The sequence below is a fragment of the Trichoderma citrinoviride genome (assembly GCF_003025115.1).
Source record: "Trichoderma citrinoviride strain TUCIM 6016 unplaced genomic scaffold BBK36scaffold_11, whole genome shotgun sequence".
NCBI classification, from domain to species: domain Eukaryota; kingdom Fungi; phylum Ascomycota; class Sordariomycetes; order Hypocreales; family Hypocreaceae; genus Trichoderma; species Trichoderma citrinoviride.
In genome coordinates, this window is record NW_020194719.1 from 1,347,479 (window position 1) to 1,372,369 (window position 24,891).

Below are 24,891 nucleotides of genomic sequence, written 5' to 3' on the forward strand. Positions count from 1 at the left end.
AAGACGCAGGGCGTGAGGAATGTGTGTGGGCAGAAGTCGCTTCTGACATTCGTCTGCGGCGGGCTCAATGTGGCAGTATGGAGTCTGGTAGCAGGTACCTCGTGCTTCGCACCTTGGCCCGTTCTCCATCAGCAGAAGGTCCCTTGTGATCTGCTTAGAGGTTTCTGCTTCAGACCTGGACGTGGCGGCGGGCCAATGGGGAGCTTGGGGTTAAGCTCTGGCGCCCCCCTGCTGAAATCAAGAAGAGCAGAGACTCCACCGGGAGCTTTCAATGCTCCCTCTTTGCCTCTCGAGCGACTCTGTATTTCGTTCTATCGGGTTGCTGGTAGTAAGTCGCAGGTGGCGGCCAGTACCTCGTGCCCCTGGGACGGTAATAGCAGTGTTGGTGAGAATTACTTAAGAGCAAAAGGCACACTGCAATGCCTCGTGTATAAATGGCTTCTTCCTGCCCTCGGTAGCTCGTCTTCAATTTGCGATTCGTACTGTATACTAGTACAACCGGTTCGAGTCTTCGTCGTCGGCAAACGTGCTGTTGGTACCGCAACCCTAATAAGGGTCTGCTGCTAACCCCAGGCCCTGACTGGTAGAAGCAGGTACGCAGTACATCCTCCCTGTTGCCCACCGTCCGGTGCCGTTTCCTCACAAGCGCCAAATCTCGTGGCAAATCATGGCATCTCGCAACCATAATGACTCGGCATTGGCGGGGCGGCATCGCGCAGCACAGCGCTGCAGTTTTGTCTGCAGTTTCTAGCAGGTCGAGTTGCTGGCTGAGGTCTCGAGCTGACCGACGAGTGGGGGCAGGTGGTTGTATTCTTGGGAACCAGGGGAGCTTTATCAGCTTCTTGAGCTCCAGTACTACCCAGTGACACAGCCGTCCAGCCGCCATCCAAGTAGTCTGTACAAGTACAGGGGGCCTGCTGTGCGCACTCGGCTGCTCCCAGTGCTGCGAAGCGGCGTGCTAGGCGGAGCCTCAGACCGAGGAACTGCTCGCAGAAGGTTGGCAGCTGGAACACTGGCTCGTTTTGCCCGCTTGTCTCGGGTTGCCGTGCTTTGCTCGTATGAGCACCTCCGAACCAGTATCCAAGTTATCCCTCATCGTGACCTGCCCATGCCCTGCTGCCGACAATGCCAAGCTTACTGCCTATCCTTCCTAGTCCGGCAAGCAGATAGGACGATAAGCAGCAGTTGAGCAGGGGAAAAAGGGCCGCCTTGATCCAGCATACGAAGGGCCTGCTACAGTGTGGACACTGTACGGAGCAGACCCTGTCGAAGATGTGCGTATTGATATGTAGACAAGAATCACGGAGAACAAGAGGCCGTCTGTCGCCATGATGCAAGCCGCTTCTGGTCGGAAGCGTGGCACCGGCGGGTCCGAGGACGTTATCCAAGCCCTTCTCCCACTTCCGGAGCCTTTGCGAAGAGCTAGAGCTTGCGCTTGGCGCCTGTGCTGTAGCTCCGCCGTCAGTCGCATTGAAGCTGCCCTTCCTTTCTCTCTGGCGTATCGTTGTGTAGAGTTACGCAAATCGGGCTGCCCGGTCTGGTGTCTGAATCGCAGCTCAAACGAGCTTAGCTGGGTAGGGCACCGGAGCAGAAGGCGTTGCTGAATCGGTCGGCGTGTGGCTTGCGAGTCAATAATAGAAGGAATAAAAGAGAAGAAAGAGAGAAAAAATTCAAGCTGTTAGTGCTAGCTCGGTGGCGGCGATGTGTGTGGGCAGAATGGAGGGAAATTTCTTTCAGTCGCGAGTAAAAGCACCAAGTAAAGTATCGGCTACTTGACGCCTCTGGCACTGCAAAGCCGGGAGCAGGACCCAGACAACGGCACGTCTCCCTGGTTTCTCTGGAGTCTCTGGAGCACGTCTCCAGCATCGTATCCTGGGAAGCGCCACTGCGCCATCACCAACCTAACAGGGCGACTGACATCACTGGTGTGCCAGGGTCCGAGTGGTCTGCACACCATGAAACTGACGTGCAGCCGACCGGGTCGGGGTCGGGGATCGGAGAGGGCCATTTTGGGTCCTGTCAGGCAGACTGAGTCGTGAGTATTTCTCATGTTAGTGAGAGTCCGGTGTACGGAGTGCTTGTCCGAGGTAAACGGGCTTGTCCTTGTTCTGCCGGAAATGTAGCATGGAGATGGGCTTGTCGCCTTGCCTTTGATTGTGCCTTGTGGAAACTGCAACGACCGACTATCGTGAAAGGCATCGGTGTGCTTGACCGAGTCTCAAAAATCTGGAGGCGTCTGTCCTTCCACCGGTGGTGTGCGCTCGTACCTGGTACCACGACATAGCCCCCTCTGGACGGACACGAGCTTTTCTGCCATTGAGCCTTGATCTCTAAGACTTTCCAGATGATGACGGCACAGCCAACAGCAGCCCCGGTTGGCGAACCTCTGCTGTTACCACTGTCCAAGTCATTTTGTCTCAAACTGACCTTTGCTTCCTCTCTTTTTCGGCTGAACTGCAGAGTGCAGATGCCAGGGCATGTGCCCGGAGCATGTGCTGCCATGGACCCCAGCTGAGCGAATGTCGCACGGCAGACTCAGTGCGCCGGAGCGCTTTCAGCATTCAATAGCAGCACAATAGCTAGAGCAGCCCTCTCTCTGCCGTCAGCCCATCCAATATCAGCAAGGGACGGCTCCCGCAGCGTGCCAATCACAGCCGCCAGAGGGCCGCTGCTCGTGCGGAATAGTAGTTGTAGTACGGAGGAAGCTTTCAAAAGTAATGTCCTCGCGTCGCTTACTATTTGAATAGGCCCAAATAGTAAGCGACGCGAGGACATTACTTTTGAAAGCTTCCTCCGTACAGTAGAACCTTCAAGGCCGCTGCATGGATAGCATGGATAGCATGGATAGCATGGCAAGACGTGGATAGAATGGATACCAGAATGGACGAGAGAGCCCGTCTCTTCTCGAATCAAAGGCGGTGACCCCGCGCCAGGCCTCTGCAGTTGGCATGCCGGCCGCAGCGCAGCCAGTCACAGCCGCCCAACCGCCCTCAAGGATCCCTTCCCCAGCTCCTGGCAACCCACCAGCGCGCACACCCATAGCTCTGCTGCTGGCCTGCTGCTTCCCGTCCCTTCGTTCCAGTTCTTGCCTGCCCGTGCTCACGACTCATCAGTTTCCAAGTTCTGTCGACAGCACCTGACTTGGTCGAACGGGCGTCTGGGCAAGAAGCTGCTAATAATACCTACCTACCTTACCTCCATAGGTAGGACTTACCTTCTCCAACCTCCAAATGGTCAGCCAGGTACCGAGGTGCAGTGGTCCTTCTGCATGCCTCGAGGCCCCGGGCAAGTACCTCCCTCTTCCATGCTCCTACAACCGCAGCCTCTGTGCTTGGCGTGCCCTCGGAGGGAAGGCGGGACCTCAACGCACACGCACTGTGACTCCAGTTCTGCACTCTGCTGCACCTTCTGCGCTGCACTCTGCACCTTCTGCAGTCTTGCGGTCTCCACGCCCCACCTTCCCTTGCTGCAATGGCACTGCACTTGCCCGCGCTACAGGCTCCGCGCCTATTGTGCCTGGAGTCCCGTGCGGAAGTAGCTCCTAGCGTTTGCTATGATGCCCACTTGCCATGACACATTGGATGCCGTTCCGTGATTTTTCATCAGTTTTTAATTCATCTTGTATTTTTTGTATCTTACATCTCTCCAAATTGTTCTTTTCCCGTTTTGGCCCATTTGACAGACACCTTACATCAGCATTGGCCGACAAAAGCTAGACGCCTCCAAGCAGTAGCTCCGTTTTGTCCCTTCAAAATCTGTCCGCCCTGGATAGACGGCACGCATCTACTAGTACCACTACTAGGTAGTATCTTGCGAATATCCCCGTTCAAGCGTCTGGTGGGTTATTACTCCTACTACACGTATCGTTTGTACGATGATCCTCCGCCTATTGTAACTGGTACCTCTCAATTGTCCGTTGGTGGCCTCAGTACGCAGCAAAGCCTTTTCGTTTGCAGAGAAAGAAACCTCCATCCAACACATCCGTCTCGACTTCGGTTAGTCGGCGTGAGATCAAGCTGAACTGACATGGAGGTGCTCGATGGGAGGCAGCTGAGCATGCAGGCTAAGCTTATATAGATTTGATTTCGGTATTATGATTTGATCACGGAGAATCAGCTTCATCCGGTCACCAATTCTCTTTTCGACTTGACTCAGACAGCATACCAGTCGTCGCCTAGCCAAAACACGATCCCTCGATGAGAGGAATGCCACTCGCTCACATTCATCTTGCATCGTTGGTCAACACTCAAAATGGGTGACACGCAGATCCATCTTGTCTATTATCATGCAGCGAGTCCCTGCATTCAGCTGCATGGTACTGGCAGCTCCAGGAGTCGCGGTTCAAACCCGAACCACAAAGCATTCCTTTCCTGATATCGGACTACAAAGTCATCTTATTTGGCCTACTTTGATCGTGATCGTTGATTCTGGTTACTGCCTGAACATGGTTTGACATGTGATACGATGCCTCAATGCTCGAGAAAGCAGAGGCTCCTTCGAACTTCCATCTCTTTTAGTCCACCCGGATGAGACTTGCCATCATGTCATTGAAAATCTGCAGACTATGCTCAGCTGATTCGTTTCTGCTGACATTCACGCCGTTAGCAGGTATTATACGAGATCCGTTCCATATTCTACTGGATCCCGTGGTTGAGGAGCCGCCTTTGTCTCGCCAATGCATCTCTTCAACGCGCCATATACCCGAGGCAAATCTCATCATCATCGGCCCAGGCCGAGATAATCATCTCCTTGAAGCTTCATTAAGACAGATACTCCCAACGTCCACCAAAACGATCATCTTAACTGATCCAGCAACGGCCAAGACTATCCGGGGATGGAGACATTTTGACAAGGGGAACGTCAAAACGCTTTCACCATGGCAGGATCCGCGCCTGAGGGGGCGGGATACGGTTATTCGATTACCGGTGCCTCCATGTTACGCGGGTGGTGACCATGGCGAGGTGACTGTGGCCCTGGTTTCTCAGAAGAGAAATGATATATGTGCACGAGCGGCTGTAGGCATCACATATCGGCCTCCTCCCTCAAAGCCGTCACCCTTTCGACGGTCGATTGCCACAACCTCTATGGTACTAATGCAGCTCCCCCCGAAAAACCCCCCTCAACTTCTGATATCTCTTCCAAAGCCGTCGTTGGGGGACTGGACTGCCAAACCCGTCCCTCCTACACCTCCGGACACTCCAGTACCGAAACATGTTCCTCGGAACGGCACCGACAAAGCGTTGCCGGTTCCTCGTATTCACGAGCAAACTCTCTCGGTCATATTTTCACCGCGAGGGACATCATACGAAAGCATAAAGCCCTATGCTACTTCACATCTTGTTTCCGAAGCGGCTCTCCCCCTGACCGCGCTCATCCACAGTTTCGACTCAGAGCCGATGCCGCGGTGGGCTATAGGACGGAGCAGCAGCGGTCGCAGCAAGAGCCTTGTACCTATCGGACAGGAAACGGCTCTGGCTCTGGGTGCACGAAGCTGGGTGAGGACTCGAGGGGCAAACAGCAATAGCAGCGGCAAAGCGGCGGTCGTCTTGAGGAGCAGACGACCACGGACAAGAACGTTCCTCCGACACGAAATTCAAGAATTGCTGGGCCGGGCAGAGGCGGCGGAGAAAAGAGGTGCTGCTTCGAACCGCAATACGCCGATGCCCACTGGTACACAGATACTGGATATGAGCCGAGGGGAGGAGGTGACTCTAACAGGCGACAGCGTTTGCGATGTGAGCCCTGCTTGGCAGCATCAGAAGTCGGTGCCGGATGGTTTGGGGCTATTTAACAACGTTTGGCTTTGAATAGTATCATTGAGTGCGCGGCGCAGAGCAAGGAGACGACGTATACGTCCAGTTACGATAGATTTGAAGAATTGATTCCATGATACCAACCTCTATGTAGGAGTACCAGCATACAAAGGTGAGGACGTTGACAATTTGCGTAGGATGGCTACCGCAAAACAACCATTGCAATCACACACTCTGCTCCTCTCTGGATAGCACTGCTATACGGATATGTATAATTCACTGCTTTTGTCTGATACCCATCTTCAGCAATGACTCTCGCCTCTTATCACTGAGCGGCCTCAACAATCACATCCCTTGTAAGAGCACAAGGCGAAAGCGAGAGAGTCATTGCAAAAATGGAACATGTGCGCGAGGTGACGCTCCTAGATGCAAATGAGACGCCCTCACTATATATCCCCAGGGTATCGTGCATCTGATCCATCCAAGCTGCCTACTATCAAAATGCTCACACTCTTAGAGCCCCATGTCCAACAAATGTCCAACAAACCACCGATTACATCCCCACGGTCCCTGACTGATATCTTTGTTTCTTCTCCAATTTTCCACCTTTCCTCTCTCCATATTACCAACAGTCTGTTTCCCCCTTACTTCAGCTGCTTCAGAATCTCGCTCAAGAAGTCCTCAAAGCTCAACGTGATATATCCATCTCGATCATCGTCGTACCGCTTAAATACATCCGTCATGCGCTTCAACGAGATGCACGCCTGGACAAAGAGGTCGAAGCTCATGACACCCTCGCCGCGCTTGTCGTACGTGCGGAACAGCAGCTCGACGAACTGCGGGCTGAGGCGGTAGCGGAAGGCGATGAGGGCGTCGCTGAACTCGGACAGGGAGATGTTGCCGCTGCGGTCGACGTCGAAGCGGTCGAAGAGGGTGCGCCACGAGGCGAGGAAGGACCAGAGGCCGCAGAACTCTTGGAAGCCAATGGTGCCGCTGCGGTCCGAGTCGAACATGCGGATCATCATGCGGACGGTGTGGATGTCGAAGGCGGTCCAGTCGCCGTTGACGAGGGCCGCGGAGAGCTCTTTCTCAGAGAGGTGGCCGGTGCCTTTTGATTTGAAGCAAGGGTTTGCGTCAGCATATTTGCTTCTTTGGAAGGGGTTCTTCGCAGCAAATATTCCGCCGGATTTGAGAAACTCACCATCCTTGTCTACGGCCCTGAACAAGGGCAGCAGTGTCGGGTCAGCACCAGCCGTGTCGTTGGACGGCGACGGAGGCGGCCGAGAGGTGGCAGCTGGGTGGTGCTGCGCTGCCGGACGCTGGGCGGCTGCGACAGGCGGCGGTGATCCGAGGCCATAGGCGCCCGGGTGGTGGATGGGCGACCTCGTGTCGTGCCGCTGCTGGTCGTATCTCGGCTGCCCCTGAGGGTGTCCCGGGGCCGTGTCGCGCCGCGGCGGGTGGTCGTACTGGTGCTGGTCGGGCCTGGGGGACGGCTGCTGGTGCGGGTGTTGTTGGTATTGCTGTTGCGGCGGTGGTGGGTGCTGGTACTGCTGCTGCGGCGGCGGTTGCTGATACTGTGGCTGCGGGGGTCGCTGATCGTATCTCTGCTGAGGAGGGGGCGCTTGGCCTGGTTTCTGTAAGGACGCGCAAAGAGCCTCTTGGTCAGTTGCTCGTGTCCCATGGCTTGTCTATTCCCCCAATCTCAAGGGTGGGGAGGCTTCAGGCAACGTACGGGATCAGGCTCAGCGAATCTGTTGTTGGCAAAGAGTTAGCGACTGGTCGTTGTAGCAAAAGTCTTGAGTCGCGAGAGGGGCAGCAAAGCCGAGAGGCGGCTTCATCATGTTTTGCGCCTTCAGCTGGAAGACATACCTGGGGAGCGCATCCGGGTCGTAGGGTCGGTTGTAGGCCATGTTCGCGGAGGTTGAGGTAACTATCAAAGGAAAGACGCGGGTCGTCGAAAGCCTTCGCAAATGTACCGAGACGTGGTCCGTCCGGTACAGAAGTCGGAATGAAGCAAACAATGAGGGAATTTCCAGGTCGCCTGATCGATGCGGACTGCGATGCGCCGTTCACTGGTATTCAAGACAGAAGGCAGTAGAAAGAAGCTGAACGTTAGGGGGGGGTGGGGTTGAAGAAGGAGATAAAAGCTTCGCGGCGGTACTTGGAGCAGTCTTTGGTTTATCTGGAAATTCGAACGCGGGGCAGGTTCAAGGTCAAGGGTATGGCAAAGCCGTCCATCTATCTGGCACTCGGCCGTCTAATAAGATGTACTAATAAAGTAGGTAAGGCAATCTTGCAAATGCGAGATTGCAGAGTTCGTCGCCCTTGTAGATAGATGCTGAATAGGGGCTTACAGGCCTGCTGCCTGTTCGTCGGTCGTCGTGCGTATGCCGCGTCGCCAAGACAAGCCCGTTCAATTGGCGCTGGAAGAAGCTGTCTGTATGAGACCGGGGAGGAGGATGATGACCAAGAGAATGAGGAAGATCGCTGCGAGTAGCAGTTGAAGGATTCAAGCAGCAATATAAATGACAGTTCACAATACTAGTATCTGAGCACCTCCGTTCCGTCAGCCACGCGCTTCGGCAGAGCTCCCAGCTCCCAATAGCACCGATCCCTTGTCTCTTGACCTTGTTCAATAGTGCAAAGTCTGTCTTCTCCTTCTGTTATGCCTTGCGACACGTTCGTTTGTGGCGTTTGATTCCTTGGCTCTCGGGATGAATGCCGCGCCTCATCCACCTCATCCACTGCATCCATCCTACCTAAATCATTCCACTTTTTTTCTTCTTGTCTTTCCAAAATAGCAGCAACCTGCCAGGGCTTGTCTCTACTCTTTCATTCTAGTATCCTGCCATGGCATTGATCCCGTTTGATGACAGTCATTACGAACAAGGGGACTCGTCATCAGTATGAATCCCGCTGTACCTTGACGGGCATTGCTCCTTCGCACTCGTAGTGTCCGACCTGCTTAGAACAGCCCCCCTCCCCTCTCCCCTGGTGCTGAGATGAGAAAACAGTGAAACATTGGAACATGCACAGCCGCCACAGGTTCGAGGCTCTGCCGCGGGATCGCCCACGGACCACGCGTATCAGTTCGGCCAGTAGTAGTAGTAGTAGTAATAAGGCTGGACTTGTGCTTGCTTCTTCGTGAGTTGCCGACTTGCTTGCTTGCAGGGAGAGAAGATACGTGTAATAACGTTCGAGACTCCACCTCGAGCCGATGCTATACGCGCTCAGGCGAGCAGCTTGCGGCATTATGATGTGCGGACAGCATCTTGACGCCGTTGGCCTTGCAGGTGCTACGATACGTCAATTTGGGAGTTATCGAATCTACCTGAATCTACTAGTAACCTTTACTAGGAACCAATAAGTGCCCGGGCATGTAAGACGAGGAGGACTCACCTGACTAGAAATCTGCGAGATTCCATCGAGCCTCAAACCGATGGGTTACCAACACGCAACTCATCTCTTCAGGTCATAACAAGGACTTTGCTTGCCATCTCTCCAAAATCCGTGCATGTCGTCTGCCATCACCAGAAGCCTTTCCTCTATACCTTGAATGACTCAAAAAGGTCACTTGATGCTTTGTAATCATGTCCCTCACCAATCATCACGACATTTTTCTACTCCATTTAGCATCAGCCGCCATAAGCCAAATTCAACTGCCCCCAACGTAAACGCTTCTTTCTGCGGGTTCTTCTTCTTCTTCTCCTTTCTTGGCAGCATTCGCCAGCGCATTTCCGATAGACTGTCATTTCTTTCTTGTCCCTTCAAAACCCCGGCTCTTGTAATCTCGTCGCTTCGGACCCCAAGTCGGCAGTGTGCTTGTATCTTAGATCCAGCACCCCAGGCAAAACATCTCTCTCCCTGTGATCTCCGTATCCGCTCGTGATGACCGCGGCTGAAAACTCGACTGGTGAATTCTGGCTCTTTGGCTACGGGTATGTTTCATGATTTGCCGGCTCAGGGACTCATCAGACGTGGCACGCAGGATTCGCTCCGCTGCTCCCCTGTCGATGCCCAAGCCTTTTTATTTTCCGCCCATGTCGTGCATCTAATCTCTGATGGATACCCAACGTATAGGAGCCTCATATGGAAGCCCCCGCCGCATTTCGGTATGGCCCCCCTCTACATCTCATGCTGTTCGTTCTGTCAAGCCATGAGGCAAAACACCTATTGACATCAGCAACAAGACCGGAGGATCCCAGGCTGGGTGACGGGTTATGTCCGACGCTTCTGGCAGGTGAGTGCACTCCCAGGAACCCACGATCCAAGATCCAGTGGTTGACTGCTTTCTCCCCTCCCTTTCCTTCACATTGCTCGGTATGGTACGAAGTAGCTCACCATGTCTGTAGGCCAGGTATGACGACAACAGCAAGATTCCACGCGAGAACAATCCCGTCCTCGCAAGTCTCGCTCATGACGCTGACTCGAATGCTGCACCAGCGAGGATCATCGGGGAACGCCAGAAGCCCCCGGGCGAGTTGTCACTCTCATTGAACGCTCCCACTGGGAACAGCTCACGGATCACCATGACTCTGCCCCTGACAAAGTATGGGGCGTAGCTTATCGGATTCACCCCGACCATGTCAAAGAAGTCAAGGAATATCTCGATATCCGCGAGATCAACGGCTACTCCATCCACTACACGCCATTCCACCCTGCCGATGGCTCCCCGCCCATCCAGACACTCGTTTACATCGGCACACCCGATAACGAGCAGTTTGTCGGCCCCCAAGACCCTCAGCAACTTGCCGAGCACATCTTGCGTAGTCGTGGGCCCAGTGGCCTGAACAAGGATTATCTCTTTGGCCTGGACACGGCCTTGGCTGAGCTGTGCCCGGAGAGCGAGGATGTCCACGTTAGCGATCTCGCACGCCGAGTGAGGGCGCTTGAGCTCGCTGCCAACGGCTCTCCCAAGGCTCCCCCAGCCTCGCCTCCTCCCTCCAATTTCAAACAGGAAAGCAGCACACGGGAAGCGGAGGAAATCGAAAAGGTTGACTCATAGAGAAAGGGCGGAAATGGCAAATGCCAGAGACCCGACAAAGAAACATGGAAAGCATATGCTGTTTTTTCCCCTCTCAGATCCCCTAATGATAGACGATGCCGCCCCATTCCTCTTACCGATCGACCTAGTTATTGACCATAGCCCGTCCTCAACGTCGCCAGTATGATAGTTGACCTTTTCTAGAAAGATGGTCAAATATGGCTCCAAAATTCCCCTGCAGATGTCTCCACCAGAAATCCTCCCTTGATTGTCCGTGATCCGGCCAGTCCCTCCTCAAGCGATGGTGCAGGAACCCTTTGTTTTGATTCCACGAGCATAAGACGGGGCAAGTAAAAATTGTCAGTGAAACAAGAAAAGAAGAAAACCATCCCTCTGCAATAACCTCTCCTCGAGCAGTTCCTTAATAGAAGCCTGGACAGCTCATCCACTTATCGAAAGAACAACGAATCCGGGGTATATCTCTGGCACTCTATAGATGCTTCATCTTCAGTGCTCTATAGGGTACCGCTCGCAAAACCAAAAGAACACGCCTGGGTCTTTAGTTCTCGATAGCACCGCTCTGGAAGGGCTCGAACGCCTTCACTCTGGGGGAAAGGTCTCTGGACGAGGAATCTGCGGCGGTCTCAACGGCTTTGTTTAGTAGCTGCCGCCTCCTTGAGGAGGCTGTGGCGGCTGCTGAGGAAGGTTGGGGTAGCCACCGTATGGGGCTGGGACGCCGTAACCTGGGAGATGGTCAACATCCAGTTCGGGACGAGCTGCCACCGTGACCCCAACGGCCGCGGTCTGATTTTCAAATACCTTGCGGAGGCACGCCATACTGCGGCGGCTGCTGTGGGTAACCACGGCCATATGGAACCGGTGAATACATGTTGGGAGCGCCGCCGTAACCAGGGGGGGCGGCGTTGCCGTAGGATCCTGGTGGCGTTCCGTAACCACCCCGGCTTCCATACATTCCGCCGCCGTTGCGGTTGCCGAATCTCTCGCCTCGGGGACCATTATCGGATGCCTTATCAACACGGATAGTTCGCCCGTCAAACCTAACGCAAGAGTCAGAACTCCTCAACGTACGAGCTTGGAGAGCTTGGCAGTATGGGGAAGTTGACAAAGGAAAGCACACGCAAGAGAGAAGTCGTACTCGACATTGTTCATAGCGGCGATGGCAGCTTGGGCATCAGCTTCTTGTACGTATCGCACAAAACCGAAGCCACGGCTGCGGCCGGTGTCTCGATCCTTGACAACCACCTTGACACACGCAGGTTAGAGACACGCTTTCACAGAAGGGCAGCCGCAAACAGCGGATCCGCGTTGGTTGGAATACTCGATTCCATCGTATGAGGGAGCCGCAACCCAGTCAGACGAGGCAAGTCAATCAGAGCCAAGTCGTGCTGCTGTGCCCCAGGCGTGATGGGAGGTTGGAGAACGACTTACCGCTTCCTCAACCGGGCCAAACTCCTCAAACTTTTGGCGCAGAGTGGCCTCTTCGGTGTGCCATGCTAGGCCGCTTTGGCTCTCAGTCAGCACCAGAAATCTTCATGGGACCGAGTGCGCCTCGAGTTCAAAGCAGAAAGCTTACCCTATGAAAAGCTTCGACATTTCGAGGTGCACTGCGTCTCAATTCTGACGCTGGCGGATATGGCAGTCCTTGTCAAGAGTTGCAGTACCCTGACTGAATGTTCTGATATTGTCAGGCGGGGTGCAGAATCGGGATGTACAGTTGGCGTTGGGAGGGAGGGGGAGGGTGAAAGAACTAAGCTCAACGGGTAATAGCAGGATGGTACGAGGAGAGACGGGAGTCATAGGCTTGGGCAGTGTCTTGCAGAAGAGCGGTAGGGGATAAAGTCCTCTAAGCTGCATGTGGTGCGCAGGCCACTGGCCGCCGGCTGGCGCCCTCGTTAGGGGACAGCGAATGCACTCCAAGCCTCTCATAGTGTCATTCAGCATTGGATACTATCGGGCATAACTGTGCGAGAAGCATCTGGGCCGTGGCTCCAGATGATCCCCGGCCAGCATGGGCTGGAAGTAAGGTATGAGATGGCATACCTCAAAGTCAAGGGGGGCTTGTCGACATGGGCCAGCGAGCAGTGTGCAAGCGGAAAAGAGGACAAGAACTGGAGAGACAAAAGCCAGGCGACTGCCGAGTCCCCAGTGCAGTCGATGTCCGCTGAGGTGTCAAGTGACGAGGGAAAGATGCCTTGGGGCTGCCCAATGGATGGGTAGTGGCCAGGTTCAAAGCACGAGTGCAGCCAGACGAGGGCCAAGCGGAGCGGCAATGACAGTTTGGAGTAACGGTGACGGTGACGGTGATGGGGGCGAGAAGACGGAGACGGCAGAGGTGTACCATGCAGTACCGCAGCCAAGGACACAAAAAGAGGCAGGCTAAGCCATGCGCGACCACGTACCTAGAGCTGTGCCGATTCGTCCGTGACGTCTGGAACCAGTAACCCAGCTTGTCCAGGTCTTGAGATGAAGAGCCACACAACGTGGTTGTGGCTTGCTGATCTCGCCCTCTCAGCGATCGACGAGCTGCGGCGAATGTCCTAAGCTATGCGCTAATTAAAATGACCCCAAGTCCAGTCTGGAAGCTGGACTATTATGCTGGGTTGGCAATGCCGCGGCGCGTCAGAAGGGGGGCAGCTTGTTATGATGGCGCCTTGGTCTTTATCCGTACGAGGTGCTTATCGGTGTGGCCACGGCGGCCTCGAGGGAACGGGCGGACGATGAAGCGCGCAGAGGCTGTGGGAGCTGGTGGTTGAGACGGCAAAAGAAACCGTGCCTTGCGTCTAGGATAAGGCGGGAGAGGATGAGAGGAGAAGGAAGCTCAAGACATTTATGCGGTCAAGAGAAGTTGTGGGAGAGCAAAAAACGGTGGCCAGATGACGGCTGCGAGTCCCCAAGGTCCTCCGTCTGTCCTGTGCTGTGCGGGTACAAACACAAAGTACTCGGAGCTCGACCACTCAGCACTCTGCGTTGTGCAGAAGCTGGGCAGTCTCCCGTTGGCAGCAGGCGTTATCAGCAGCACCTTCTTCGACAACGGCACTTGCCCTACTCTACCCAGGTGGCACCTACCGGACATCTCGCTGCCTCGCTCAGCAACTACCTTGCTAACAATGCCATGTTGCACCTGCAGCGGGAAACGATCTGCTGGGGAACTGCCTGGAACTACCTACAACTTACCTCAGAGTACCACCGCGGCAGAGCGCAGAGCAGGGTGACCGCCTGGTACCGCAGCGGTGCGAGGCTGATGATGACGTGGGTGATTCGTGAGATAAGTCGTCGCTGGGCTGGGAAAGAGCATGGGATACTACACACGGCCTTCGACGATTGGTCAATTGCCGGTCGTTTGCGCCATGTAGCCGTGAGGCCAAGGCTCAAGGCATTCTATTAGACGAGGCTACCTTACCTTGCAGCACAGCACAGTCCCTTGCCTGCCATTGAACCTGAGAGTCACTGCCGCTTTGCCTTTCTCCCGATCGGATACTCAGGGACTCGATACAGGGCCTCTTTGGTGACAGTTATTGACGTATCATCTCAAGGTCCATCTTTTGTATCCTGTCACATGGGCTGTACCAACGAGAATAGCTGGCAGTACATGGGCACGGGGCAGCACCCTGGAAGGCAGTCACGATCCGAAGGCAGAATTGCATTGTCTGGAAATTCTCCGTGTAAGGCATCTAGCCGTTTTGATTGACGAACACACCACCCGCCTTCGATCTGTCACGCTACATCATGACGGCGAGATGGCGTGACCAAGGCTCAGATCGAGAAACAGCCGGCAGGAGACGATACGGCGACTGTGCAATCGGGACGAGAAACACCATCTGGCCTTGGGGCGAAATAAAAGGCTCGTCCCTGCAGCATCGGGCACGAACCAGGTGCAATATCAAACAGAGCCAGATCCAGGTATGACGCATTCTCTCCGATCCGGGCTCGTTGTTCATGCGGTATCCATGAAGCCTCCCTCCTGATTCGAGCCTTCAGAAGCGGTCACGTCGGATGTCTTGGTTGTAGAACCCTCCGAGGGAAGCCCCCTGGCAACCTGCTGGAGCTGTACATATCAAAGGTTCGGCCATGCTTGTCGCCCCCTTTTTTTTCTTCAATTACTACAACTGTTGTTAGACACTTCTCTGTCTCGGACAACACGGGTGCCACTCCATGCAACTTTGAACAAAGTTCCCAGTTTACGACTGTAAAGGCAATGGTGCCGTCGACGATATACTGTACCTACCGGTTGTCGCGAATATGTAACTCACTGCCGACTGCACTCAGACGCCGATGGCCTTTGACTTTGAGCTCGACTTGAGCCCCTGGTCGGCACTTGGCCAGAAACACTCGCAAACCGCCCCCAAGCAGGCAGGCTTGTCGTAAGCTACTTGATACATGTCTGTAGTAGCTTGGCAATCTAGGCACAGGTAGGGTCCACGTCAAGCTGTCGTTTGTTGCGAACCCCTGACCTAGCTCTCCTAGCGACCGGACCCCGGTCACACACCAATAAGAGGCCGCAAGGCCCCAAGTGGCTCACCCAGATGCTTTGCTTGCAAGTGCTGGAGTTCCTTTGATCTGTCTTTCAGCTCGCTAGAGCAGAACATATCTCGCAGCCTTCCCAGTCCAGGTGCCCAATTGCCTGCCGGCATTGGTGCTCCAGACCGAGAGCCAAGCCAGATTTTGCCAATGGCAGCGGATGTACATGCCGCAAGGGTCAGATCGATAGGCGCCCTGCATGCAGCTTCACCAATTGCGAGACCACGATAGTACCTACTGTGCTTGTGCTAATCTCATGTATGTACGAGTCCTCGACACATTGGACGGCAATGCGTCGGATTTAGTAAACAGACAAGAACCATCACTCACGAAAAAGATTCCTTGGATCTTGCGCGCGCGCGCTTTTCTCGGTGGCTCCGCCCCAAGTCCACTGGTCCCGACGAACCATGCAGTCGGGTTCGGCCCCATCCAGCCTACAAAGCGAGCCATAAAGGATGCGAGCTTGCTTGAACAAGGTGGCACAGAAGCCCTGCAGCTAGACGAAAACGTATGACTTGGGGGGATGGACTTGGCTCCGCCGACGGGGTTGATTATCAGACGCTCCGATCTAAGTGGATGGCCAAGGGCTGGCCCAGGGTGCCAATCAGAGCTGCCAGCTGAGGATCGCCTTACAGAGACTCGATGTAGGTCGCCGAGTCAGGAAGCCATGCCCACAGAGCTGGCGGTGGGCTCAGCAGCGTTGGAGGACGCAGAGAGCAATGTCGTGATGCGTGGACTGTCTTGGCACATGAAGAGCAATAACCGGCATTCGCCCCCGAAGCTTTGTCGGTTGGAGGAGTACTCGTGAGTACCGCGCAACGATTGGCAGTAGGAGATGGCGGGCTTTCACTGTACGAAGAATCGCCAGCTCGATGTGGTTGGACGGTGATGTTTCGGTGAGCTCGCGTGCCTTACTCAGCAGCCAGGGGTCGCATGTTCATACCTGCTTGGGCACAGCTCCTGGTCCTCGCTAACTCGGTCCCTGCGAACGCTCGGAAGAACCTTGATAGCGCCGTCAGTCCCTTGAACCTTCAACGTCAGTGCAGCTGGTAACAGCGCTGTTGCGTACAGCATTCTTCTCTCGGACACGGCGATCCCGTCCATGTCTGTATCGCCCATCATACCTTACACATCCATGATATCGAGCACAACGGATCAATGGGTTGGACAGGGCCCTTGCCTAGCCTAGGCACTTGCTATTCGGAGCCCCGACGCGCCAATCACACGGCCTGCCCACCGTCGTAGCCCAGCGTCGTGGAGCGGGGGAGGGGACCCGTTCAGCTGCTTTGGGGCAAGCCGCAACGCACGTGTAATTAATCTCAATGGCCTGGAATCCTCTTTCGAGCGCCCACAAGCCTATCAGACAGCAAGGCCTGGGCATGGAGCAACCTTGCTGCTTTAGGCAGCGCTGCAGCATCGATCCCTGTTTGCCTGAGCGCTGCTGCGTTCGCAGTGACAAATGGCAGAACGCACCAGGTTTCAGCCAGCAAATCAGCCTCGGGAGTCCAGCGTCCGGCGATGCAGCTTTGCAAATGGCCGCATCAGCAAGCAGCTGTCCCGGATCCTCGTAATTGCTGTTCTCGAATGCCGCAGGTCCTTTTGATCAAGGGGAACGGCAGCTGTTTGCACTAGGTCGCACTAACACTGGACAGTGTTGCAAGTCCAAGCCGCTGAACGAATGAACGGGAAGCAGCTTGTCTGCTGCTTCGTGCTGCGTGAATGCGTGAGACTCGACTTCCCCTCGGCGACACACAGTGAGAGCATGGCTCCTGCGATATCCATCTCGAGCGAGGTGTTGCCCTCAATGTGTCGAACCAGATAGAACCTGAACCATAAGCGCTGTTTCCTGACATATGCTGCAATGTGACTCGATGTGACGCTGGAGGCGTTTCTCCGTCATGCCTAGAGCTTGTTTTGATTCTTTCTGGCTATCAACCGCCATCTGATATCCCGTCGCCTGGCAGCAGCATGGCCCATCACAGACACGGTCGTTCTCCCGTCAGGAAGAGCACGGCTTGCTATCAGACCCCCTGCCGCCATTCTGCTGCCCGACCGTCTGTTTCCCATGAGCAACGCACTCCTTCGCGGACCGACTTTATCCCTTCCTGGTTACAACACGTGCCAACAAGCTACTATGATTCTCCTGGGAGAGTTCCTCGAGAAGCAAGCCCTGCTGATGCTCCGGAGACCTCATGGCATCCGAATGGCATTCCGAACATCCGCATCCAGTCCACCTATGCTGCTGGGAGGTACCCGTCGTCGGATCTCTTTATACAGGACAGTCCTTCACCAGCACCTTCCGCTGTCCCAACGGATCGACATCATCATCATCACGAGACCGATCTTCACAGTAATTACAGTAGGGCTTCGGTCGACAGAAAGGGGGAGTACCGCTCCAGAACTACGATCTTAACACCGCCACCCGCTTCGGTTGTCAAGGACGATGTTTTCGAGAAGCGACCCCGGCGAAAGACTCGACAAGACCGCTATGACACAGTCAAATCCAAAGATGCCGTACCCATTCAGAAGCAGACGAAGAGGCCCTCTGCGCGAGTGTCCAAAACAGGAAGGCTGAGATCAAGCCGAGAGGTCATGACCAACTTCAAGTCCAGCGCAATTGCGAATCCAAACGAGAGAATCACGGTGCCTCTCCCCCATTTTATCTCCTGCAGGATATAGATTGCTGATGGATTACGCTCCTTAGTTGACGTCTACCTTTACTCCCGGCCTGTTCGTCAATGGTAGAAGCTCAGCGCCGCGTACGTACGTTACACGTCAAGGCGAGCGTATCTAACTGTCTCCTCAGTGGCGGATCTTGTGTTCAATGAGATACCCCTACCTGACGAAGACGGCGAACCAATCGAAAGAAAACGATCCTCTGACTCGAGGCCGAAAAAGCGGAAGGAAGAGAGGGCCCGTCGGGAAGATATCGAATATCTCACCAGTGCATTGAAGCGCTTAAAAGAAGATTATCCGGCTCCAGAGTATCTGGAGAGCAGATCCATTTCCATGATTTCCGGTGGCGATTCTGAATCCATCCAACGATCGAGCACTGCTGATGTCATCGTCGTGGAAACAACCGCAAAGAAGGCGAGTCCTATGCCATGCCATGGAGGTCTTGGCGGCGGCAGTGCAACAGAGAAAACAGGAGATGGCAATAGGTTGCGGTCACTACATGACGACTACGAGCTGCGAAAACACTCTGTTTGCAGCCGTACTGCAGTCAACGAGACCTCTTTCTCGAATCTAAACATCCCGAAAATACCCATTCCTTCGGACGGCAACTCTAGGCCGAAGGACCAAAAGAAATCCCCTGAGGAACAGCCAGAGCTCGAGCCCATAGTGAGCCGAGGCGAGCCTGAGTCTTGTAGCAGCCAGGCAGTCCAGCGTCCAGACTACCAAGACAAGGGCGTCATGGTGAGCCCCTGGATGCACCAACGGACAGAGATACGCAAACCAAGTGACTCGGATAGTGAAAGTCCACCGCTTTGCCCAGATGAATTGAATGTTCCCTGTGTGCACGCTGTTCCTCAGATACCAGTCTCTGGAACAAGCCAACGAATTGCGTCTCCGGATTACAAAGTTCCGGGGAGGGACATTCCCAGTATAGAGAGTGATATATACGGATATCCCGCCTATCTGCCAGGATTTTCTGCAAATTGGGACTTTGGCGCAGAGGTCATAGACGCCACCTATTCTCGCAGTGACCCGTCTCCGGCTTGGTTCTTTGGCAGGCCGAGCTCTCAGTATCCGTTGCTGGCCGTGGACTCATATTCAAACCAAACTTCAGCACTTGTCGACAATCCCGGGTCGTCTACATCTTCCAATATACAGTCAAGAAATACGAGCCACCCAGGCGTGCCACCTCAGCCTACCGGTCCTCGCCAGGTATCTACAATAACCCAGGAAACTTGCCGGGACTTGGCTCACACTTGCATAAATACCTTGCAGGATGATGAAGTTGTACCAGGAGAGTCTCTCACAGAGTATATTGAAAGAATGGAGCATGAGATTTTAGGATCCGACGAAACATCCTCCTTGTTCATAGACGACGGGCTCCTCCCAGCGCAGTCAATGCACCACAACCAAGTTCCGGAGGTGCCACACACAGTTGACGTGCGATACCCAGACGGTTCCTTTTGCAGGATGGAAAGAGAGAGGTCGCTTTCCCCAAGAGGTCTAACGCAACGACGTGTTCATGAAACACTTGGCTGGCCTTCGCAGCAATATCAGGCGCTTCCACGCCCAGAGAGCCTCGACGGCCTCGATGACGGTACAGAAACAGAATTGGCATCCTTCTGGCGGCCAAACCATATGATGTGGTGCTAATTGGCCCTGAAGATGTGCAGTCTTCTTGTTTCTGAGCATTTGGGACTGCGATTGAACGCTACGAAAATGACTATTCCGGCTCTTGGTCCTTCCACTGTTCTCTGATGTCTTGGACTCGGAGTCCACACTGCTCAGCTTTGGCTATTATTGAGTGGGCTTTCCCTACAACTGGGGCATCAATCATCTTCCCATCAAGCGTCCACGCCCCACGTCCGGCAGCCGCGGCCTTTTCGTCGGCGATGGTGAGGCGGACAGCCCACTCGATATCTTTCGTGTCAGGAGCAAACATGCGCTGGACAGTCTCTAGCTGCCCGGGATGTATGCACTGCTTGCCGTTGAAGCCCATGGCTTTTCCGCCCTTGCATTCCTCTTCCAATATCCTGAGGCCATCATCGCCTCGATATGAAGTACAGACCAGGTCAATGGCGCTAGGGAGATTGTGTGCCCGAGCTGCAGTGACAATGGCTGACCTCGCATAGAGAAATTCCGTCAGAGAAGGCGTCCTGGTAATCGAAAGGTCAAGTGCAAAGTCCTCAGCCGCGAATATCAAACCGCTAAGGAAAGGGGAGGCCTTGCAGATGGAAGACAGATCCATGACGGCCCGAGCGGATTCGATGAGTGCTATGATCTTGATTGGATTCGTTGAGCCATCTTCGTGACGCTCTGGGGCGACGTGCCGCAGCACATCGGTGACAAAGGTCAGGTCGGCAGCTGAGTTGACTTTGGGCACGACAACAGCATCCATGTGCTCGGCGGATGCCAATGTGGTTAGATCATCAAGAGCAAAGGGAGTTGAGACGGCATTGATTCGAACGGCAAGCTCTGAAATGGTCGAGGGGCGCGACTTGAGGCCGGAGATGTGCTCCTTCAACTGCTTGCGGGCGTTACTCTTGTGGGAGGGGGTCACCGAGTCCTCCAGATCATACGTGACATTGTCTGTCGTCAAGCCCAGGGACTTGGAGAGCATCTTCTGAGAAGATGCCGGAACTACGAGCCATCATCAGTCAGACATCTACCCTATCTCGACCATGGACGCGTGAGAAATAACCATATAGCAAGGAACGGCGCAGGATAGAGGAGGCTCGTGCAGCCATGATGACGCTTGTGAGGGCCTGTAGCTTTAGAAAATCGATTGTAATATTCTATCGGTATATGCAGCCGGTCCCTGATCGATGGTGACGTCTAGATTTACATGCGGAGGAGAAGCTGGAGATTCATAGAGCTGATAATGATATCAAGAGCTGTTGGAAGAGCCTCGGTCAGCGCTGGATGTCATCCCCCGGAATGACAAACGGTCTGTCTGCAAAGTACGTTCCGCACTAACAGACGCAGCGACAAATGCCCCGGCCACTTGCGCGGGGTCTTTGTGCGAGTAATAGCCGAGGACCGTGTCCAGCCACCCCACCAAGGCCGGAACATTATAGCTCCATCCCTGACACCGACGAGCTACGGTAGCTTGATCGCGAAGCTTCGCAGTTCCGCTTCCTGTTGATGACGACGAGCCCCACGACTGTGACCGACGACGAACCACGAAGGGCCTTGATAGACGTCCTCCCGATCCTCGCGCTCTTCCATCTCCGAAAGCGAACCAAGAATTCACGAATTGTCAAGCCGAAGCGTTACAGCCTGTATCGTCGAACTCTGTTGCTGCTGCCATGGAAGATGCCGCGCAGACACAGCCCGCTCCCGGAGCGCTGAGTTGGCGGCTCAGTTCGCACCCCATTACGCTCCTGACGTTTTTGGGCTTTCGAATATGTTGGTGGCCGATAATTTCCCCTTTTCTTTGTCTTTGAGAGGCTGTCGTTGAGCGTTGTTGGAGATTGGGTGGGCAAGCGGAGCGAAAGGGTTTGAAGAGTTGGCGATGTTTCCCTCGGGCTGACGGCGGATTTCTCGTGTAGCGAGCGTGCTCATATACTTTCTCGGCTTATGGGTCATCAAGAGCATGTACGTTTTCTCACAACACCGTGACCCTTACTACCCCCCCCCCCCCCCATCTTACTCCTGATATCACCAATGTCTTTCGCATTCGAATCCAGTTCTGACGGGGAAACCAACCAACACAGGATCATGATCTTCATCATCACAATCCTCCTCCTCGCCGCCGACTTCTACTACCTCAAGAACATCGCGGGCCGGCGCCTCGTCGGCCTGCGGTGGTGGAACGAGGTGGACCCGTCGACGGGCGAGTCGCAGTGGGTGTTTGAGAGCCTGGAGCCGGGCACGCGGCAGATCAACCCGACGGACAGCCGGTTCTTCTGGCTGGCGCTGTACATCCAGCCGCTGTGGTGGGTGCTGATGGCGATTTTGGCGCTGATTCGGCTGCAGTTTCTGTGGCTGCCTCTTGTTGGTGAGTTGTTTTTGTCTTCACCTCTACCCCCTCCCTTCCCTCCTCTTTTCCTTCTAGTCTTATGGGAGGTGGAGGGGAACAGTTGAGAGAGAGACAGAGAGAGAGAGAGAGAGAAGGGAAAGCTGACGGCGTGTGTTATGTAGCGATTGCGCTGGCTTTGACAATCATCAACACGCTGGCCTTCTCCCGCTGCGACAAGTTCAGCCAGGCGTCGAATTTCGCCGGGGGCGCTTTTGGGTCGACGAATTTGGCGGGGAGCATTGCGAGCAACTTTGTCAGCCGCATGTTCAGGGTGTAATGAATGCCCCCGAAGGGCAAAGGAAGACGATGACAAGAATAGTTGGCGGAGAAGAAGGGCATATATGTGCGGGAGTAGGACTATGAATCATCCTTTTTCCGAGCACTTTCCACTTGAGTCGATGAAAATTTTGAAACCCCTTGCATGGCGCGCGCGCCGAGGTTCATCGCGGCATGTGTGATATCAGGTTGAAAGATTGAAAAGTTGTTGCAAGCAATGGGCTTTCTTTTTTTTCTTTCAGTCCTTATACGCTACAAGGAGGGGTGCCTATGCGGAATGTATAATATTTCTTGGGGAGTTGGCATGATTCTTTACTGGGAACGTGATATCAAGCCTGGCCGAGCAATGTCTGTATCTCTCTCCTCTCTCACCTCTCACTTTCTGTTTTTCACAAACATACACACATAATTCCTCATATGATGCGACAAGCTGACGAGATGAGCATTTCTTGTGTCTGTCTTTTATTAGGATATCTAGCGAGCGGCGCCCTCGTGCTACTATGAAGCTGGCCGCAGAGGGTATATATATTTACATCCGAAACTGTAAGGGGGAAAAAAGACATCATATCATGAGTTTGTGACGCACTTTGCTCTTTATGTGAGATTCCAATTGTCACAGAAAGGTGATGTAGAAGAGATTACCAGCTTCACAGATGAAATGCGGCAAAACAGGGATGACTCAACATCCCAGAGGGGAAGGGAAAAGCCGGCAACCACCCTCAGCCCCATTTCGCCCCCTCTCTCTCCTGGGGGAAACGGGGGGAAACCGCCTCGTATACTTACTTTGTGTCCAAAGGAGGATCGAGGTTTTTTTACCTAGACGTCCTTCGCGCCGCACGCTCAATCTCGGCATCCAGATGCCGCTCTTCCTCCTCCAGCCGCAGGATATCGGCCTCCGTCATGCCCTCCTCGACGAGATGGGCAATGTTGCGTGACCTGTTGCCCGACGCAGCAGTGCTTGGGCGGCGGTCGTCCTGAGGTGACACCGGGTCGTTTGTCCCTGCGGCGGCGTTGTGGTGGAGAGGTATCGGTATGGCATTGGAGCCGGAACCGGGCCCGATTGCTCGGCTGTTGTCGTTGTCGGTAAAGGGCGAGATGACGGGCGATTCGACGACCGATGGCCGGGCCTCTTTGGTGGCGATGAAGGAGCTGGTCGTCTGGTGGGCGGCGTTGTAGCCCCCGTCAAAGTGGCGTCTCCGGCGGCGGCGCAGGAGGAACCACACCAGGCCGGCGATGAGCAGGATGCCGACGACGGAGCACGCCACGGCGATGCCGGCGATGGCGCCCTTGCTGAGCCCGCCCCCGCCTCCCCCGCTCCTGTCTCCGCTGCTGCTACCGCCTCCGATGCCGTTGCCGGTGCCAGAGGGCCCGCTGGTCGGGAGGCTGGGGTTGCCGATGGAAGTGGTAGCCTCGCCGCCTTGCTTGTCCTGGCTGTTGTCCGTCGCCTCTCGGCCAAAGGCCTCCGAGTCAAAGGGTCCGTTGGCCACAGTGAAGACGCCAGATTGGGTGAAGCCCTCGTCGCCGCTTTGCGTTTTCCAGTCGATTTTGATTACCATCTCCCTTTCATACCACTCGCCTGAACTCAGTCCGGTATCTGTAAGGTTGAGCGTTGCGTCCGAGGGATTCACTAATCGCCACTTTGTTAGCCTTGTCGTCGCTTGTTTCGTATTCACGGTAAGAGCAGAGAGTCGTCCTCATGTAGTGCAGACGAGGGGGGAGCCAACATACGCTTAGCGAATTCGTTTCCGGGTGTGCTATCGCCGAATTTGGCGTGGGCAATGACACTCGCTTGAGATACATCAAAGGCCTCCCCCGTATTGACTTGCCTCCCGTACCAAAAGATGTCCAGCAGCGTCGTGTTGGTCTTTGCATATGTCCACGCAAAAGTCTTTGTCCGATTCTGGGCTGGAAAGACGCGGCCAGTGTTATTGGGTCCGAAGTTGGCCTTGTCGTTGAACACGAGCACCTTGGGTGCGGAAAGCGAAGAGAAGGAATTTGTAGGCGAAGCACTCGGCAAAATGTTCATCTGTGAAGACGTCGGCGTCGGCAGTATACCTAGAGCATCGCTATTTATGCTACTGCTGCTGCTGCCGCCTCCTGCGCCGCCCGCTGTGCCGCCAACGCCGGGACCATTGTTGGGATCGACGCCTTCAGATGGCAGCAGTGAGAAGCCGGTGGAAGTTGGTACGTCTCCAGTGGCCAAGCCCGCCATGGGGAACGGCTGGGGGAGGCTTCGGACGAGCGTGAAGGCGGTCTCTCCAAGTTGATTATACGGTGATGTAGCAAGACTGCCCAACTAGGTAGTGCCCAACACCAACATCCGACGGCACGATGACCAAATAACTGCAATTAGGAAGCAGCAGAGCCGGGAAGGAGCAGAAAGGAGAAGGAAAGGGAAAGGAAAGAAAAAAGAGGAAGAAAAGAGGAGAGGAGAATTTTCTGGGGGGGACAAGTGGTGTAAGTCGGTGATAGCGGGTTCGTCAGACACAACAGCGAAGAACGAGGCGCAAGCCGCACGAGATGTGAGATGTCAGACCGGGGGGGGGGGGGGACAGCGGCCGCGAGTAGAATCGCAGGACTAGCTGCCCAGGCCATGTCGATTATTGCTCGCTTCGTCTGCACATGGCTAAACGTGCTTCCCG

At 54.7% G+C, this 24,891-nt stretch overlaps 9 protein-coding genes across 9 annotated transcripts; 4 read left to right on the plus strand and 5 right to left on the minus strand.

The window, feature by feature from the left end:
• Window positions 1-4,541: 4,541 nt before the first annotated feature.
• BBK36DRAFT_1170998 (hypothetical protein) lies at window positions 4,542-5,807 on the plus strand (the record flags this gene model as incomplete). The annotated part of the gene is made up of 2 exons (XM_024895515.1): window positions 4,542-5,015; window positions 5,049-5,807. The coding sequence occupies 2 exons, from the start codon at window positions 4,542-4,544 to the stop codon at window positions 5,805-5,807; spliced, it is 1,233 nt and encodes a 410-aa protein (XP_024747748.1).
• A 590-nt stretch (window positions 5,808-6,397) lies between these two features.
• BBK36DRAFT_1123915 (EF-hand protein) lies at window positions 6,398-7,663 on the minus strand (the record flags this gene model as incomplete). Its single annotated transcript, XM_024891117.1, has 4 exons — window positions 6,398-6,861; window positions 6,955-7,062; window positions 7,329-7,387; window positions 7,623-7,663. The coding sequence occupies 4 exons, from the start codon at window positions 7,661-7,663 to the stop codon at window positions 6,398-6,400; spliced, it is 672 nt and encodes a 223-aa protein (XP_024747749.1).
• Window positions 7,664-9,641: 1,978 nt separating this feature from the next.
• On the plus strand, window positions 9,642-10,758 carry BBK36DRAFT_1124694 (ChaC-like protein; the record flags this gene model as incomplete). The annotated part of the gene is given in 5 exon segments (XM_024891182.1): window positions 9,642-9,691; window positions 9,834-9,865; window positions 9,944-9,993; window positions 10,010-10,033; window positions 10,201-10,758. 5 exon segments carry the CDS (start codon window positions 9,642-9,644, stop codon window positions 10,756-10,758), a joined length of 714 nt encoding a protein of 237 aa, XP_024747750.1.
• A 636-nt stretch (window positions 10,759-11,394) lies between these two features.
• Window positions 11,395-12,351, minus strand: BBK36DRAFT_6768 (hypothetical protein; the record flags this gene model as incomplete). Its single annotated transcript, XM_024898488.1, has 5 exons — window positions 11,395-11,480; window positions 11,557-11,795; window positions 11,894-12,000; window positions 12,187-12,259; window positions 12,332-12,351. 5 exons carry the CDS (start codon window positions 12,349-12,351, stop codon window positions 11,395-11,397), a joined length of 525 nt encoding a protein of 174 aa, XP_024747751.1.
• Window positions 12,352-12,386: 35 nt separating this feature from the next.
• BBK36DRAFT_169621 (hypothetical protein) lies at window positions 12,387-13,208 on the minus strand (the record flags this gene model as incomplete). Its single annotated transcript, XM_024897825.1, is given in 5 exon segments — window positions 12,387-12,656; window positions 12,711-12,747; window positions 12,758-12,846; window positions 12,879-13,111; window positions 13,138-13,208. Coding segments are annotated over 2 exon segments (239 nt in total), but the record flags the coding sequence as incomplete, so codon positions are not given.
• Window positions 13,209-17,244: 4,036 nt separating this feature from the next.
• On the plus strand, window positions 17,245-19,605 carry BBK36DRAFT_1124415 (hypothetical protein; the record flags this gene model as incomplete). The annotated part of the gene is made up of 5 exons (XM_024891166.1): window positions 17,245-17,919; window positions 17,981-18,035; window positions 18,083-18,693; window positions 18,724-18,736; window positions 18,860-19,605. The coding sequence occupies 5 exons, from the start codon at window positions 17,245-17,247 to the stop codon at window positions 19,603-19,605; spliced, it is 2,100 nt and encodes a 699-aa protein (XP_024747753.1).
• Window positions 19,606-19,675: 70 nt separating this feature from the next.
• BBK36DRAFT_1123875 (beta subunit of citrate lyase) lies at window positions 19,676-20,699 on the minus strand (the record flags this gene model as incomplete). Its single annotated transcript, XM_024891113.1, has 2 exons — window positions 19,676-20,592; window positions 20,654-20,699. 2 exons carry the CDS (start codon window positions 20,697-20,699, stop codon window positions 19,676-19,678), a joined length of 963 nt encoding a protein of 320 aa, XP_024747754.1.
• A 548-nt stretch (window positions 20,700-21,247) lies between these two features.
• On the plus strand, window positions 21,248-22,251 carry BBK36DRAFT_1179496 (DUF846-domain-containing protein; the record flags this gene model as incomplete). The annotated part of the gene is made up of 4 exons (XM_024896176.1): window positions 21,248-21,360; window positions 21,504-21,549; window positions 21,669-21,952; window positions 22,096-22,251. The coding sequence occupies exons 1-4, from the start codon at window positions 21,261-21,263 to the stop codon at window positions 22,248-22,250; spliced, it is 585 nt and encodes a 194-aa protein (XP_024747755.1). The 5' UTR covers window positions 21,248-21,260.
• An 810-nt stretch (window positions 22,252-23,061) lies between these two features.
• BBK36DRAFT_22048 (hypothetical protein) lies at window positions 23,062-24,461 on the minus strand (the record flags this gene model as incomplete). The annotated part of the gene is made up of 2 exons (XM_024897930.1): window positions 23,062-23,843; window positions 23,978-24,461. The coding sequence occupies 2 exons, from the start codon at window positions 24,459-24,461 to the stop codon at window positions 23,062-23,064; spliced, it is 1,266 nt and encodes a 421-aa protein (XP_024747756.1).
• Window positions 24,462-24,891: the final 430 nt, after the last annotated feature.